Genomic DNA, 15973 nt, shown 5'->3' on the forward strand with positions numbered 1-15973 from the left:
AAGCAGTCACAGTTGAAGATTTTTTTTTTTTATGACTGAATTATACTTAATCTGAAAATGCTGACAGAACTAGTAGACACTAGTAGAATAGACTAGTAGAATAAAACACTACTCGTTTTGCTTGGGAATAACTAAAAAAGGAAATACTGTGTCTGATTAATTTCCTTCTAAGTAAAATCGAATATATCAATAGTTCCTCAATGCCAAATATTATTTAGTAAAGTTTGAGTATGGAAAGCAGTTTCAGTCAGTTTTGTGGGATCATTAAATGGGAAATTATTAAGGTCTTTTTTGCTTTTAATTGTCTTTTAGCAAGTAACAGTGCTCAGGTAGCATATTCATTTAATGTTATTTACTGAGATCTCATTTGCAGATTTTTTTTTTCATAAAATTAGAATTTTTTCATTTCTAGTTATTCGTTGAACTTGTCCAAAGGAATATTTTTCTAATACTTCATTGCATATGTGCATCTTAAACACTGCCTTAAAGTAAACGTATTTTAAATCCACACTTTCTAGAAATTGTGATTGTACTTGCAAGTGGCATTGAGTTCTCTTCCAACGCTAACAGTGTGTGTATACAGCTCCTTAAATTAGTTTGTTGAATACAGCTCGATATCCCTACTTGCAGGTTGGACTTACCCTTCTCAGTTTGAAGGTTTAGTAAATTGAGCCACGTAACAGCCGTAATTGATCCCTATAAAGTAAATTAAGGCATTGTACAACTGGAGTGCTGCTGCTTTCATGTTTAAAAAGAATGTTTAAAGAAACCACATCACAATCACTCTCCCCCCAATCCCTGTCCATACCCTATCCCATCCATCTTCCCTGCTCCAACACCTTTCTTCTTCCCTTGCAGGTAGTAAGAAAATGGATGCAAAAATGATAGAAGGCTTGGAGGAGTGAGATTGGACAGTTGATTAATAAAAAAGAAAGTGTAAACCAAAAGTCTATTTTAATAAGATTCTTATAGCTGGGAGTGAGTGCTCTTGAGGTACAGAAAACTGTGAAAAGGGTGGATGGCAGTAGGATAAGGGGAAATCTAGGAAGTATTTGAGTTATAATGAAGTGATAGAGATCTGATTTAATTTTTACAGATCTATTAGTATCCTGAATGTTACAGAGTTGCAGGTTCTTCATTTTAGAGCTCCACTGATCTGACTGAATGTGTGGGCTACTGTGAGGATGGGCTTGAATATGTCTTTGCTCTCTCTTTGATCCAAACCAAGCCCAACTTGCTTGGTGCCATTGTACAGAAGATGCTGAAAGGATCATAGCATCCATCTTCTCCATTGTTTCTTTCCCTTGCTTTCTGGGTTTCTGGACACCTGCCACTGCTGAATCCCTTAGCCTCGCAGGGGATCCCACCCTATTCCCAGGGGCTTATCTAGATAGGGGCCTTGTGTTGTTCCCAGAACTGACTCCCTTCTAGGGAGAGGGAAGATGGTGCTGGTCACAGGTGGGCAACAGTCATTTCCCCTTTTTTAAGGTGAGATGGCAAGGGCTATAAAGAAGAGAAGGAAATTAAATTATGGGTCAAAGACAGGTTTCAAAGGGTTACCCTGTGTGCAAAACTCACAAGAAATTCAAAACTTGCATTTAAGCTGATGGATTCTTCTCTTTATGTATGTGAATATAATTCTTGCTGTAATTATGAATGAGCGTTACATTCAAAAGAGAATAATAGATTGGTAATGACATTTCATGAGATGTAGTGGTTCACAGCAGAAAAATAATTCCAGTTTCTGTTGCTGATTTGGAAATCAAGAAGGGAAGCTTTTGGGAAAGTGACCTTTTTAATGAATCCTATTTGAGCACAGTGATGAGTGCTGTATAGAAACTTAAATCAGACTGCTGTTCAAGTTTTCAGTGCTCATTTTTTTCAATTCAGAACAGTAAATGAAACCTTATGAAAATGGGTAGGAAATTGAAAACACTATTTCAGTGTGTATTTGTTGGATTTCTGATTAGGTGCATTTAGGGATATTAAAGCTGATGTGCCATCAGTGATGCTTCCTGCTCAATAATATTAACCACCACCCCCCACAAGCAAACCCAAATAGGCACCCACTTCCCTTAGTTTCCATACCTGGATTTTAAAAATGTTTTAAATGTTTTAAAATCCATAGGGCTCTCAATCTGCAGCATAGACTGCATATATTGTCAGATTCTGAGGAAACAAAAGGTTGGTGGTACAAATTTGTGGGTTGTTTGACTTTAGAAATGCCTTCATGAAAAAACACAATTTTTATAATTTCTACAGTGGGTATTTTAATAGTTCTTACTGAATTACTGTGGGGGTTTGTTTGTCTGGTTTTTGGTTTTGTTTTTTTTTACTCTGCATATTTTGTAACCCCATCACACCAGGAGTTTTTTATTTAACCTAGTACATAACACCGTTCTGCATTCAGTAATTACTATTTAAATAGGTTCCTCTAGTCACCTGTATCTGCTGTTTGTTTTTCAAGAAAGTTATTTGTATTTGCAGTATGTTAAACATGTCCTTTTTCTGAAGTGAAACAGACTGGTAACTGATAATACTGAGAATTGCTGTTACTGAAACTAGAAGTGGCAACTGCCAGAAGCAGTTGGAGTGGCTGTGAGCTAACTAACCTAGCTAGATTTGCAGTTTTCCAGTAATAGTAAAAATTAGGATATAACTGCAATTTCATAAGGGTATAATTAGGTAAAATGTAAAAGTAAGGTGTAAATTACAGGGTGTAAAATCTTTATACAATTATTGATAGACAGTGAAACCCCACAGGCTACTGCTTGATGGGCAGAGACTGGTATTTTTTGGATTAGTATGCAGTACATGTTAAAAAACATGAGGTGACAGGACTAGCACCAAGAATTTGTAGCTAAAGAAATAAGCATCTTGGCTAATGGGAACGAGAGGCTTCTATGGAGAATTTGTTAATGAGTATCTCCCTTTCTGACTAATTTCTGAAATCATGCTGAGCAAATACTGAATCTTAATTGTAGTTGTAATGGATCAGACGTGAGCTGCGTTACAGCTTGTTTTTCAGTGCTCACCAAAACTTTTTGTACTTTTTGTTGACTGTCTCCCTTATTCCATGAATTTTCAGCCAGGGAAGACAGTTGATTCTCAAAGGAAAACCTGTGGGGAAAGGGTAGGTGTTGATATTTGGGACTTGTTTTCAAAGCAAAAGGTGCAAATATGTTTCAGTGTCAGGTAAATTGTGTGGAAGCCTGTAATGAGACTTTCAAGCACCTTTCCTTATTTAAAAATAACTACAAGAGGACTTTTAAACTGAACAATAAGATTTTATTTAAAATTGAATTAAAATAGTCAACTTCTCAATCTAACAAAAACTTGAAGTGAGATTGAATATTAATAATACTGACTTCATAAATAAGCTTCCTCTCCCTATTGTGTCCTTTCAGGGAAGGTCTTTACAGGCTTTCTTGAAGCCTGAGCATTCATCGATTTCTGAGGTTGCAGCAAACTATACAACCCTTGAGGTCCTTTGAAAATGGCTCCTTTTTTGTTAGTATTGAGACCTGATCAGAAAAGTGATGTTGTTTGTGCTCTCAAGAATGAGCAAACATTCTTTTGTTTCAGAAAATTATGTATACTTGATTGAGTACCTGTAGTTAGGACAAGGCACGTAGCAGCTTTCCCTCTGCTGCTTATTTGCAGCCTTTCAAAGGCAAGTAGCATGTTCAGAAGCAAATAATTGAGAGGAAATACAGAATGTCACAGACCTAAATTGAGTCAGAGGAAAGTTCTGTGATTTTTCTACTCTCTAGTCTCCTCATGCTGAGATATGTTGTGGATTTATGAGCTTTTGCAGATCCTAAGCAAGCTGCAGTTTACAGAGCTGAGGAGGTGAGGTTCTGTGATATGGCAGGCAGTTGCCTTATTTCTACATTTTCTGATTGTTTCACATTTTTTATTAACCAGTATACACACTTCTTAAGTGTAAAACTCCACACTGCAGTATTAGGCAAGCTTAACTGTTATGGAATCTCTTTTTATGGGCATGTTTATTAAAAAATCTAAACTATGTCAAGTACTTCTTTCTGTTACGAATTAATAGAATACTGCATTAATAGAATACTTCTTTCAAAGAGGTGAAAAATCATGGGAAGATTATGTAATATTTCTTTTTCTTGAGGAAAGAGGAATTTTATATTATTGGAAAAGCTCCAGTGAATAAGGGCTACTTTGCAGTAAGTACTGTAACTGAATTATATACTAGGTTGATTTTAACATGTGCTGATACCCTGAAAATGCTCTCTTTTGAAGAACTGAGAAACTTACATAGCACTGGAAATTAGTTATGGATACCAGTGTTCATTTATTCTTCTGTATGGTTTTTTATACTAGTAGCTCTATGATATTAAGTTTGTCTGCAATGAGGTCTTCAACATCAGCATGGAGGGCAGTGGCAGGGCAGGTACTGATCTCTTCACTCTTGTGACCAGTGACAGGACTCAAGATAATGGCATGAAGCTGTGTTGGGGAAAGCTTAGGTCGGGTATCAGAAAAAGGTTTTTTCCCCAGAGGGTGAAAGGAACACTCGACAGGGAAGTGGTCACAACACAAAACCTGTCTGAGTTCAAGAAGCATTTGCTTGTCAGGCACATGGTGTGATTCTTGGGATGAACTGCGTAGGTCCAGGAGTTGTACTCAGTGACCCTGATGGGTCCCTTCTAACTCAGTATGTCATATGATTCTATGATAATTTTCAAGTGTCTTGTTTAAAATGTGGTTGTCGCTTGTTAAATTATCTGATGGTTTCTTTAACTCTTTTTCAGATCTTTGAAAGAATTTTGTTCATCTGGGCAATACGCCATCCAGCCAGTGGATATGTTCAGGGCATAAATGATCTTGTTACTCCTTTTTTTGTGGTCTTCGTTTGTGAATATATAGGTAAGATTTATCTTAATACCACATTATGAATTGATATTGGTTTTGAAACATAATTTTTATTTTAATCTGACTGATGGTTTGGATGAGCTAATCAAAGCATAATTTGATATACAATTTTTATAATAATTTTTAAAATTATAAATCTGTATTCTGTTTAAATATATACTGAGAAGCAATCAGATTTTAATTAGTCAGTGGAGTTCAGGAATCATATTGATTTGTACTTTAAAAGTATTCACCACTCATGATGCATTTTTCTTCAGCAGTAGTTTTGTTCTGTGTTTCTTGTTCATGTTTTTTGTGAAAACTTTAAATTGTACATATGCACCAGACAGCAGCAGCAAAACAAAAAAGCAAACCAAGAAATCCAACAATACCAGCCCAAAAAAACCCCAGAACAAACCCCATACCAAAACAAGAAAAATAACCCAAGGAACAAGGAAACCTTTTAAGTGAGTGGAGGGAAAATTAAAATAAAAGGAACCTATTAAAACTGCATCTGTGGCTGAAAAAATCCTGGAATTAGGCTCTGAAATTTAAGATAACAGTAATCAAATTTTCCTGGTTAAAAACCTACCTCTTCTGGGGCTTCTGACATGAGTAACAACAATAGTGTCAACAGCTCTATTTGTGTTGTTTGTGGCTTTATGTGTGAGTATATTTTTGAAAACTTAACCAGCTCAGATGTGGGTTAAATCTTAAATTTATAGATTGGTATTTAAATTGTTATAAACATTAAGAGAATGACTAATTGTTAATAATTGAATAATAACTGGGGTATAACTATGGATATAAGAGGTAAGATTTAAGAGTAAAAATGACAGTGTTAATCTGGTTTGAATTAAAACTGTTTTCCTTGTACTTCTGTTTGTCATACACACATACAGTGAGAATATAAGCGTTGTGTATGTAAACTTAAGCAGTGCATTGTCTGCCTACTTCAGTGCATTCTTCCTGCCTTCTCTATGCAAGATACACATTGGTATCCAGATTAATCCAGATTGATTGGTTTTAATGAAGGACAGATTATCCTTGAGTGGATGATGGACTATCCATTTACTCATTTGCATGGCAACACCTCTGTTGCTTTGTTCATTTCTTGTTTCATACGGGGACATTTCATTGCTAAGCAACCAGTTAGAACTACTGCTGCTTTCTCTCTAATCATCTCTTAAGTATGGTAGAGGCTCACTCCTGAGACTATTTGCAGTTTCTGCCTTTTACTCCCTCATTTGACAGATAATGAAAATGTTCTTAATGATCCTAGAGCAGTAGGGTCTCTAGTAGACTTTAGGGTTGCTAATTGAAATAAGAAGTTCAAATGAGATGTGATTAGAGAATTGATATTCCATGTTAAATAGGCCATTTAATTAATATGGTAAATAAGTTTGTCTTTACCACCAACTTACATTTGGAGGCCCTGGTGATTGTTAATGTATTTGCAGTTTGTCAGTGTTTTCATATCAGAGAGCATAGCTGTTCCAGCAAGTGTTCAGTGAAGAAAGACAAAACTCAAAAACTTTCAACTAGAGAAGATATTCTGCCACTGAAAGTGTATGAAGCTCAGAAAACTACATTCTGAAAGCTCATTTAAAAGCTAATATCCATGTCATAAGTAAAATAGCAAAATGAAGGTATTTCTTTCAATATAGCAGTGGTCCTGGCTAACTCCTTACAGCAGTTATTTCCCCTCAGGGGCATATAAAAACTTTCAAAGATTTGTCTTTAAATAGCCTTTTGATTTGAATCTAATATATTCAAGTTCCACTGAGTGATGCATTCAAGTTAGAATGAATGAGTATGCATTTTATTTAAAGTTGAAATGGGGACTTGAAATTTATGAAGTACCTCAAAAATCCTGAGTTTTGTAATAAAATTATAGGAATCAAAAATCAGACTGTAAATTGTGGTTTAGTAATTTAGATAGAAATAATTGCAGAATTGCAGAAATGTCCTAGCAAAAATGTTTAAACTGCTAATATATTTAATATTTACTCTAGTGATACTCTGTATGTACTTGCGTTTTTACTCTAGATCCCATTTGTTGATTTTAAGTGCATATTGGTTTTTCCATTACAGTGCTTTATTTATTGCTATCTTTTAACTTGATTTTGTATTTTCTTTCTCAATTTAACTGAAACCTTTTTGTTGCAGTTCAAAGTCACTTGGGTCCTAATTTGTACAGTTGAAAGTGATAATGCCTTTTATTTTAGGTTCTGTCTATAATTTTTAAAAAAAAGAGGTCCTAAAGAATTATTAAAGATTAATAATAAATTCTAATGGTTGACAGTGCCTCTAATGGTTGTGCTGATTAGATCATCTGATGGTATATCCTTGTAATGTTTAAACACAACTGCAGTTTTGTCAAATATTTTGGTGGGACGAAAGCCATGTTTATTTTGGCTTTATGACAACTGAGAGAGCCCTTAATCCTTAATCTTGCATAACAAATGTGTGACATATTTATTCTAGTGATGGGAGGCTTTCTGCTCTGCTAAAGACATCTACAAACTTTTTGGAGCAATGTTGTTACAGAACTTTTGAAGATACAAATGACATGGGTGGAAGTGATAATTTACTTCTCATTCAAATCTGAATGCCATAAAATAGGTTTTGTGGGTCTGTATATAAGGACTGAAGTCCTTATGGCTTAGTGTGGATTGAGGTACCTGATTTTAACACATAGGTTCACACGTGGAGAATAGATTGAGTGACTGAATGTAGGAACTGAATATGTTAAGTGCTGAGGGCATACTTTCAACCTTTCCATCAGTGTAAGTATGATGAAAGTGTAATCTGGTAATGTCTCATTAGTTCCCCACTCTGCAATAAAAGCAGAATGCTGTAACATTTTCAGCAAGATAAAATTTGGTTGTCAAACCAAGCCAGGAAAGGCAAAATGGCAATTAAGGAAACTTTCAAAGGGGATAAACAGTGGCCCCTACTGGAATACAGTAATTTCAGTTTTGAATTTTTGGTCTAAATTAGGAGAAGGAGGAATTTAAACCTTGGATTTCTTATACCAGAAGATTCTGTATGTTAATCTCAACATTATTTTTTTTAATTTTTCCCCTTATGAAAAATGCTGTAGATCTTTTTGCTGCCATATTATAACAGCTTCTTTAGAATTTCAAACACTACAAGTGCAGGAATACTATTTTGTTCTTACTTCTAACCTCCTGCATGACATAGCGGTGGTGTAACAAACGTGTTGTCAGAACAAATGCTAATTACTGTCAGGGAAGTTTTCCTAAAAGCTCTGTGTGTTTGCAGCATATTAGTTTGTGTCAAAATGAATCTCATCCCTGTGGATGCACCAGAGGTGTTTTTGTTAATAAGATGTACCATGTGACTTGTCACTGTTCACAGCCTTAATGAACAAGAAATTTTGCGCTGGACTGCGAGTCCTATTTCAGGTTGCCACACGTTGCACTCTTTGTACACCTTCCTCTTGCCCTGAATTCCTGTTGATCTACATTCTTTCCAAGTATTAGGTTGTGCTGCACAGTTGCTCGTGGTTTCTTACTCATAGAGTTAGCTACACTTTGCTGTAATTGTCATTTCAGTAATTCACTGGGCCTTGTGTGTGTATCTAAAACCCCGGAGAGGACCTGGATTTATTCACTATCCAGAGAGATGAAAGCTCAAGAGAAACACGACCATAATAAGGATGCATGTCAGGCCATTGATAAGTAGAATGACTGTATGAAATAACTTTGAGACCCCCTAGCAGTGTTGGATCAAGAGCAAATTAGGAATCAGTAGGAAGTCCAGGGCAGAAAATGAACACTATTGTAGCAATTCATCATTTTATGTCGGATAAAGAATGCCAAGAAAAACGAGGCTGCTGAAGACTGGAATGGCGATTGAGATATTGTCTGCAATCTCCTTGAAGTTAGAGGAGCTTGATGATGCTTACAAGAACTCATGAACTGAAAACTTTGAAAAGAGAGGTCTTACTTACTCTTGTAAGTATTTTTTCATGTGATCTTAAATCCTTTCATAGAAGGCATTAAATGAAACTTCTGTTACCTAGTGTTTTTTAAATTGATACTGCCATGACTTCATGGAATAATTAATCCAGACCCAAATCCTAGTGGGATTGGGGTGGGATTTGTTTCCAGACCAGTGTTACTATGAGTAAAGAGAGGCTCTTTGGTCTTGAAAAAGCCTTCATCTGTCTATAGCTCCCTTGCTTACAGTTCTTTCTATTTCCTCTCACATGTTACAGAAAGTCTTCTTGTCCCTATAAACCAGTATGCAGTCTCATTTTTGCCTTCTTTCCTTCTTTTTCAACAGATCTACTGTTAATAATTATATTTAAAATTATTTTTTCCACAGTTTGCTGTATCTAAAATTGTTGTTATTTAATTGGAGTAAAGTTTCAGAGCATTTTATCATGGCAGTATCTTAGGTAATTCCTCAATGTTTGTTTATAAAATATGAAAAAATTGTCAATTAAGCAGAGATTATTTTTTTCTTGAGGAGAGTTGTAATTTTTATGCAATAAGTAGATCTGTTTAGAATGTACATAAAATTGAATTTCTGAATTATATAAGCCAGAGAACAAAGAATATTAACCCACTGACTCTAGAGAGCTGCTTTTCTTCATACTCGGAGGGTTCTAGGGTAAAATTTTGTTTAGCATGCATTATTTCCTTTCCTTCACAAGATGAAGCTGAAGCCTTGATTGCTTCAGTATGTAAATTAATTTGAGATAATTAATCCTGCTGTCTGAACACCTAGACCTTTCCACCAATTCACTAGTCCTTGGAGAATTATGAATAAGACCCATGCATTGAGGTTTTGAGGAGATAAAGTGGAAAAGATGGAACGTATTTGTAGTTATTCAACTTAAAAGAGACTGAATGAAACTGAAGGAACAACAGATTGTTTTTATGAAGTGGAAGTTGAACAAGGAACTATAACTGTATTAACTGGATGCTTCTGCTTCTCCCAGGCCCTTCAAGTTTTGCTGTCTTCTGATTTACCAGGAAAGAAATTCTGGAAAATCTCTGAGGACTGAGTGCTCAGGAATGTGGGGAATTTTTCAACTTGAGATAGATGAAAAGATTTTATTTGCAATTGTTGTATGCTCCTGAACTTTTCTTTCAATTTTGTCATTAAACTTTAGTAACAAACTTCTACTGTTTTAATGTTTTTCTTTGTTTAAATAAATATGAGTTTTTGCACAATATTGTATTAAAATGTTTTCATTTACACATTTGCTTGAAGTCATTTATGAAATTTACACAAATTAAATTTACGTAAAAGCAGGGACGTGAAACATAACTGACATTTTAACGTTTTCCTGCAAGTTATGAAAGTATTAAGAAAACAAATGTTTTTTAGAACCATTGTAAAACTTGTGTGAAAAACTATTCAAAGTAATTTAAATCACTTTTCTGTCATATGAAAATTCCATACCACAAATTCCATTTTGATCACATTAAATTTTTTCTCCTTAATGCAAATTGCCAGTAATGTAATTTCCATATACAAAGGTGTATTTTGGTGCTGATTCTTAGTAATTTCCATAACTTTTTATAGTAATACTCATGACATCAGTGAAGTTGTATCATAAACATGAGCAATATTGTGTGAAATATTCTTTGATAATTAAATGGAATATTTTTATCTGTGTGATTTGAGTGGGCAGAGAATGAAGAAAGGTTACACAAAACTTTGGAATTCAAGACTTGAAAGTACTGAAAAGCCAATTACATCTTCTACATATGTCTAGAAAATATCATATGCTTTCCTCTGAAAAAGAGCTGCAATATACCTGAGCTACTTGGTGACCTGAAACTTTTTACTTGCCTCTCAGTTCTCTTTGAAGCACTCTTTGCTTTCATGTGTTATGGAACACTTACTATATGTACACATAGATGTATATATAACCATAACATGACACACAAGTTGTTCAGCATTATCTTAGCTTGCTTTGAGATAACCACTGTTCACTTTTTCAATTTCTATGAATATGTTTCCCCCCTCACCCCCTGTTGCTGTGCCAATCTGTGGACAGTGAAAGTATTTTGTAAGTGCTGCAGAGGAGCTGAAGAGAGGGAGGAATGTGATGGGTAAGATAAACAGCATTTGAATTTGGTTTTACACATTGATAGTTCCCACTTTGTGCCATGGGAAAGGTGAAGAAGGTCCACAAGTTTTGAGCCCATCCACAGAGGACTGGGTACTTCTGTACCAGGCTTCTGTGCTCTATGGCAGGACTGATTTTGACTGCAGTGGGAAAGCAGCTAGAAATTTTTTTCATTCATTTAAATATTTTGGAATTGTAGTTCTGGAAAAAACCCAAAGTTCCTTCAGGTAAATTACATGGAAACAAAGACAATAAAAATATAAACCTGAATTTTAGTGCTTTAGAAAGCACTTTTTTTAAGCACTTAGACAGATTATATTTTTAAATTGTTAATTTGGTTTTTGTATGTCTCACTTAAGAAAAAATTAATTATTCACAATATCTCAGCAATTATCTTTAATAATATATAATATAGTTTTTCATGCTGAATTGGGTAAAGAAATCTTACTATTTTACATTCTTTTATTCACTTTAAACAAGTAGGAAAATCCATGTGAAAACAACTAGTAGTGAATTGTTTGAATTGTTTGTCAGCTAGCAGTGTACTCCATGATATACTGCTGTGTTGAGGGTTGTTTAGTAAAGCAGAATATTTGCAGGCATTCCAAACAGAACTAAGGAAAATGTAGATAGTATTAAGAAGACACCTCATGCTTAGTTTATGAAGGTTTAGGGAATAAGAGAGGATGAAGAAGGGCAAATATGTTGACAGAACTTGTGTAATGGAGAGAACTGATTAATAGGGGACTAGTGAACTATAAATTGCCTTTAATCTTTTGATCCTTTTATTTTTGTGTTTGGATATTTATTTTAATTATTTATCTGGACAAATTCATCTTTATCTTTCAGCATGACTTGTTGGAGTATTAATTTTTTAGTTGCAGTTTCACTAATTCCGTAGTGACCACTTTGTTCTGGATTAGAGTTATATAACTATTTCATTTAAGGATTATTTTTTTACCTAGTTATAATAGTATAAAATATATTACCTAGTTATAATAGTATAAAAGTCCTAATGAATGTAGTTGAGCTTTACCCAGATATGCAGTTTGTGGGTAACTTGGTAGTGATAGAGTTTGTTCCCTACTGTTTTTCCCTAGTTGCTTAACCTACTGGACTTTAGTGGTGGCATTTAGTATCAAATATACACGAGTGGATCTGTTTGCATAAGCACTCTCTCAGTCTACCTTGATCAAAATGATATGATTTACTTATTTAATTAGTGAATTTTTAGCTAATTGCACCAACCCAATTCTGGCATTTTTTGGAATATACCTTGAGAAGGTGTTAATAAGTAGCAGCTGAGCATATATTTACAAGTAACTGCATGTAGTTGGGTAATAGTATATTGCTACATATATTTTACTCATTAATATATTTGATTCCCAATGAGAGCCTGGAACACTGTGAACTAGATTCTTACATGCTGTAGAATTTATCTTCTTCCAGATCCCATTTGTTGTTTCAAGAGGTCACTGTGGGGTACCCTGCCCATTCCTTTCACTGTTCCTTAAACTTCACAGTGGAGCTGCATCTTTGAGTAATTCCAGATTAGGTTTAGTTGGACAGAAAAGGGTTTGCTTGCCATATGCTTAGATCACACAGCTAAATCAGGGCTTTCTGCTGTCAGAATGGGTAGCTTTGCTTTCTCTTTCTCGACCTGGAACATGCATTCCTATCTTCTCTTTTTGGTCAGCATTGGCTTTTCTCTAGCACAGTGGATCAGTTCAGTTAAATTGGCTGGAAACTAAGCCCATAATATACTGAATAATTTAACCTTCTGCACTCATCTTGAGGATCAGAGTAGGGGTGTGGGGATAGGAGCGTGTTAGGGAAGAAGGGGGAAACAAGGTCTCTGTTTAATGCCAGGTAGCACTGAGACTGCTTTAGCTATGTTATTAAACTGCATGCTCATGATAAGAATTTGTGAATTCCACTTATTTTTTGCTTAGCAAGTTAGAGAGCACTCAGAAAAGTATCTCAACAGACAGATACAGGGTATGGCAACCTTCTTTTTTATTCCTAGTACTGTCTTGAAGGGCCTTGATTTATTATAGACAGTGCTGTTTTACAAAATCAATCATTCTCTAACTGTTACAATTTTTATTTCTCTCTTTAATATACTGTCAGATTTTCAAGCTAATTAGAACAGTTCATCTGAAATGTTAGATGCATTGTTGCATCCTATAGACTTGGGCTTTGCCCCCTATCTTTGCTTTTTTTATGTTACTTCTGTCATGTTTTCTATAGTCTTAATTTCTTTTTAAGTAGTTTTGTAGTTCTTTATAATCAAAAGGTTCAAAGTTGTATCATCCTGATGCAATGGAAAAACTATCTCTAGTCGTCTTCATGACCTCTATTGAAACAGATTAGGTTCTTTACAATCCATTCAAATTAACCACACAAATTGCAAAATCAAGTGTCTTGGTTTTATGGACTGGCACGTATTTCAAGCTTGAATCAAGTGTGGGCAGTGATAAAATATCTTATTTAGTTTGATGACAGATAGAGAGTTGGAATAGTGCTGGATACTTAAATCATGAAGATGTATTAGTTGACAAAGTAGGATGTACCTCAACTTCACTGTCTTTCAGGGAAAAGTTAATGTATTTTAACTAAAACTGTTTTTGTGGATAATTTTAAAAAATGTTCCTGTCTGTTTGTAGTGGAATAAGTCTAATTAAAGTTAAAATTCTCTGGTTGTTGTTAACAATAGCTGTCAAAAAAAGAGACATGATTATCTTAAGTATATCCAACTGCTTAATTGTGTGTTATTTTTAGCTTTCTATATGAGAGAAAATCAGTATTTTGAGTTAATGGCATTGTAGTGTCTTATGGGTGCCTGTTTAGAACAAAACAAAAAGAACCCCAACATCATAACTTTTAAGGTGTATTAGTCCTTCTCATTTTTAAAATTTTTAAATTATCTTCAAAGGAAGGACAATCTATATAACTAAAGCATAGATTCTTGAATATTAATAATGAATGAAAAAACTCAGTATGTAAGGAATAGTTTTGCATGAAAAAAAGTCATTTAAAAAGTCATTAACAAGTGATTAACACAACTGTTGTCATGTTGGTGTAAAAGTTAAAAGTTTGTATGTTAGTAGAGTTACCAGGGTTGTCAAAACTCAGCTCACAAAGCCAACACTGAGTGTTTTCAGTCATAAAACTTACGGAAGGAAAAAAACCCAAACCCCCAACCTTTTGAAAAGTGAAGTGATATGACTCCAGTTCTATTATTAACTTAACTTCTCTGTTGCATTTATATTTTCATACTTCAGTCAAAATCGAAATTCAAGTTTGGATGAAAAGGGAGAAAGAACAGCTGTCACAGTTGTGTTCATCTGCTAGAGTTTTATGAAGCTTCCCTGTCACTGTTTACACATCATTGGAAATAGTTTGCCTTCTACACAGTAGGCTTTACTAAACCCTAATAGGATCATTGCATTGCTTTATAATGTTACTGTTTATAGCCTAAGTATGGTATTTTTTTGATTATTCAAACAATTTTCAGGTAACGCTGTCTTTGGGTTTTATAGGTCTGAACTGTTGCATATTCAAGGTACTTTTGTGGGCAAGGCATAATTCAAGATGATAGTTCGATTAAAAATTTTTCTCATGAGCTTCTGTTTGATTACTAGGAGTAGTACATGTTTAAGTTTTTTTTCTTTTTACTTTGTAAAACATTTGCTTTACTCTTTTGTGCTTATACTTTCATAATGCCTTAAATTGAAATCATGTTTGTCTAAGAACAGTTCTTTGGTGTAATCTCCCTGATTTGTGTATCTGATACAATTTGGTCCAATTTTATAAATAAGGGAGTGTAAAAAGAAAGATGCTTTCACCTGTTTTAAAAGCTATTCCTAACTCTTGTTGTTTTGAGTCAAATAAAATATGGTAATAAGAGGAATAAAAAAGTTAGTGGTGCATCTGTAATAAAGACTGCATTTGAGGTTACTCAGGTATGTAAAATATAAAAGTTAAATGATTTTTTTTTTAATATACCTTCACAGGAAAACTGTGTTATATTAAAAGGTAACTTTCCCTTTCTTTGGGAGAAGAGAGGGGGAAATACATTTTTTAAAAAAAATTAAAGCAAAAAAAATTCCTCTTATTTTTTTTCCAGATGTCAGCATTATTTTTGTTAGACTTTGAATAAAGGAAAGAACTTTTCCATACTTAAGAAGAAAATATCTGAGTTGTTCATACTTGTCATATTAGAAGATGCTCTTCCTTTTTCAGAGTAGCTTCTACATATTAAGTTGCTGTGCTGAGTCCCAAAGTTGTCACTTTAACCTTCCTAAATAAGTGTTTCAAAGCAGTATCATATCTAATTATCATGCTGCAGTATTTTCATTGAAAGTGTAGTAAGCAATAGTTGCTGCATTTTTTGATCTGTGACTGACAAGCTTTAAATAAAGTATCTAGAGGGATTAAGAAAGATTGACTGCAGAGAAAAGCTTTAAGAGCAGCTATTGAAGAAACAAACACCTACTATCTCAAAGATTAAAAAATAAGTGTTGGAAAGAGGATTTATCAGACCTAACAATTTCTCATGCCTGGTAGTAATTACTTCAAGGTACTGCTGTTTGAATTAAATGTTCTTTTCTTAAAAATGTTGCTGTATATGACTGACTTTCTTGTGAAGTAGATAATTAAATGAAAATTTTTTATGTTTTTCTTTGTTAATGTAAGATAGTAGCTGAAAAAATGGCAATTGCCAGTTATTTTTTTTTGGACTATGTCTGTAGGCATAAGATTACAATCATCATCCTACTCTTCCTAATGTTACCAAAATTTCTTATTGCTGTTAGAACAAAAATAATTGGGTTACATTTCTTTAAACTTACAGCTTCTTGTTATCTATTCTGCTCTCTCCATGTTATTGCAAGTGGAGGCATCTGTAGATGGAGTTTGAGGTTTTGGGTTGGGGATTTTGGATTCTTTTTTTTTGTTTGTTGGTGATTTCTT

General features: G+C 34.3%; 1 protein-coding gene across 2 annotated transcripts in view; it reads left to right on the forward strand.

The window, feature by feature from the left end:
• TBC1D22A (TBC1 domain family member 22A) overlaps nucleotides 1-15973 on the forward strand; it is a 159375-nt gene that overhangs the window by 28211 nt on the left and 115191 nt on the right. For both annotated transcript variants that reach the window (XM_032688434.1, XM_032688435.1), the window contains exon 8: nucleotides 4785-4899. In XM_032688434.1, the coding sequence (XP_032544325.1) occupies nucleotides 4785-4899 (115 nt within the window). The remainder of the gene's footprint in view (nucleotides 1-4784; nucleotides 4900-15973) is intronic.

This window comes from Chiroxiphia lanceolata, chromosome 5 (genome assembly GCF_009829145.1).
Source record: "Chiroxiphia lanceolata isolate bChiLan1 chromosome 5, bChiLan1.pri, whole genome shotgun sequence".
Taxonomy (NCBI): Eukaryota; Metazoa; Chordata; class Aves; order Passeriformes; family Pipridae; genus Chiroxiphia; species Chiroxiphia lanceolata.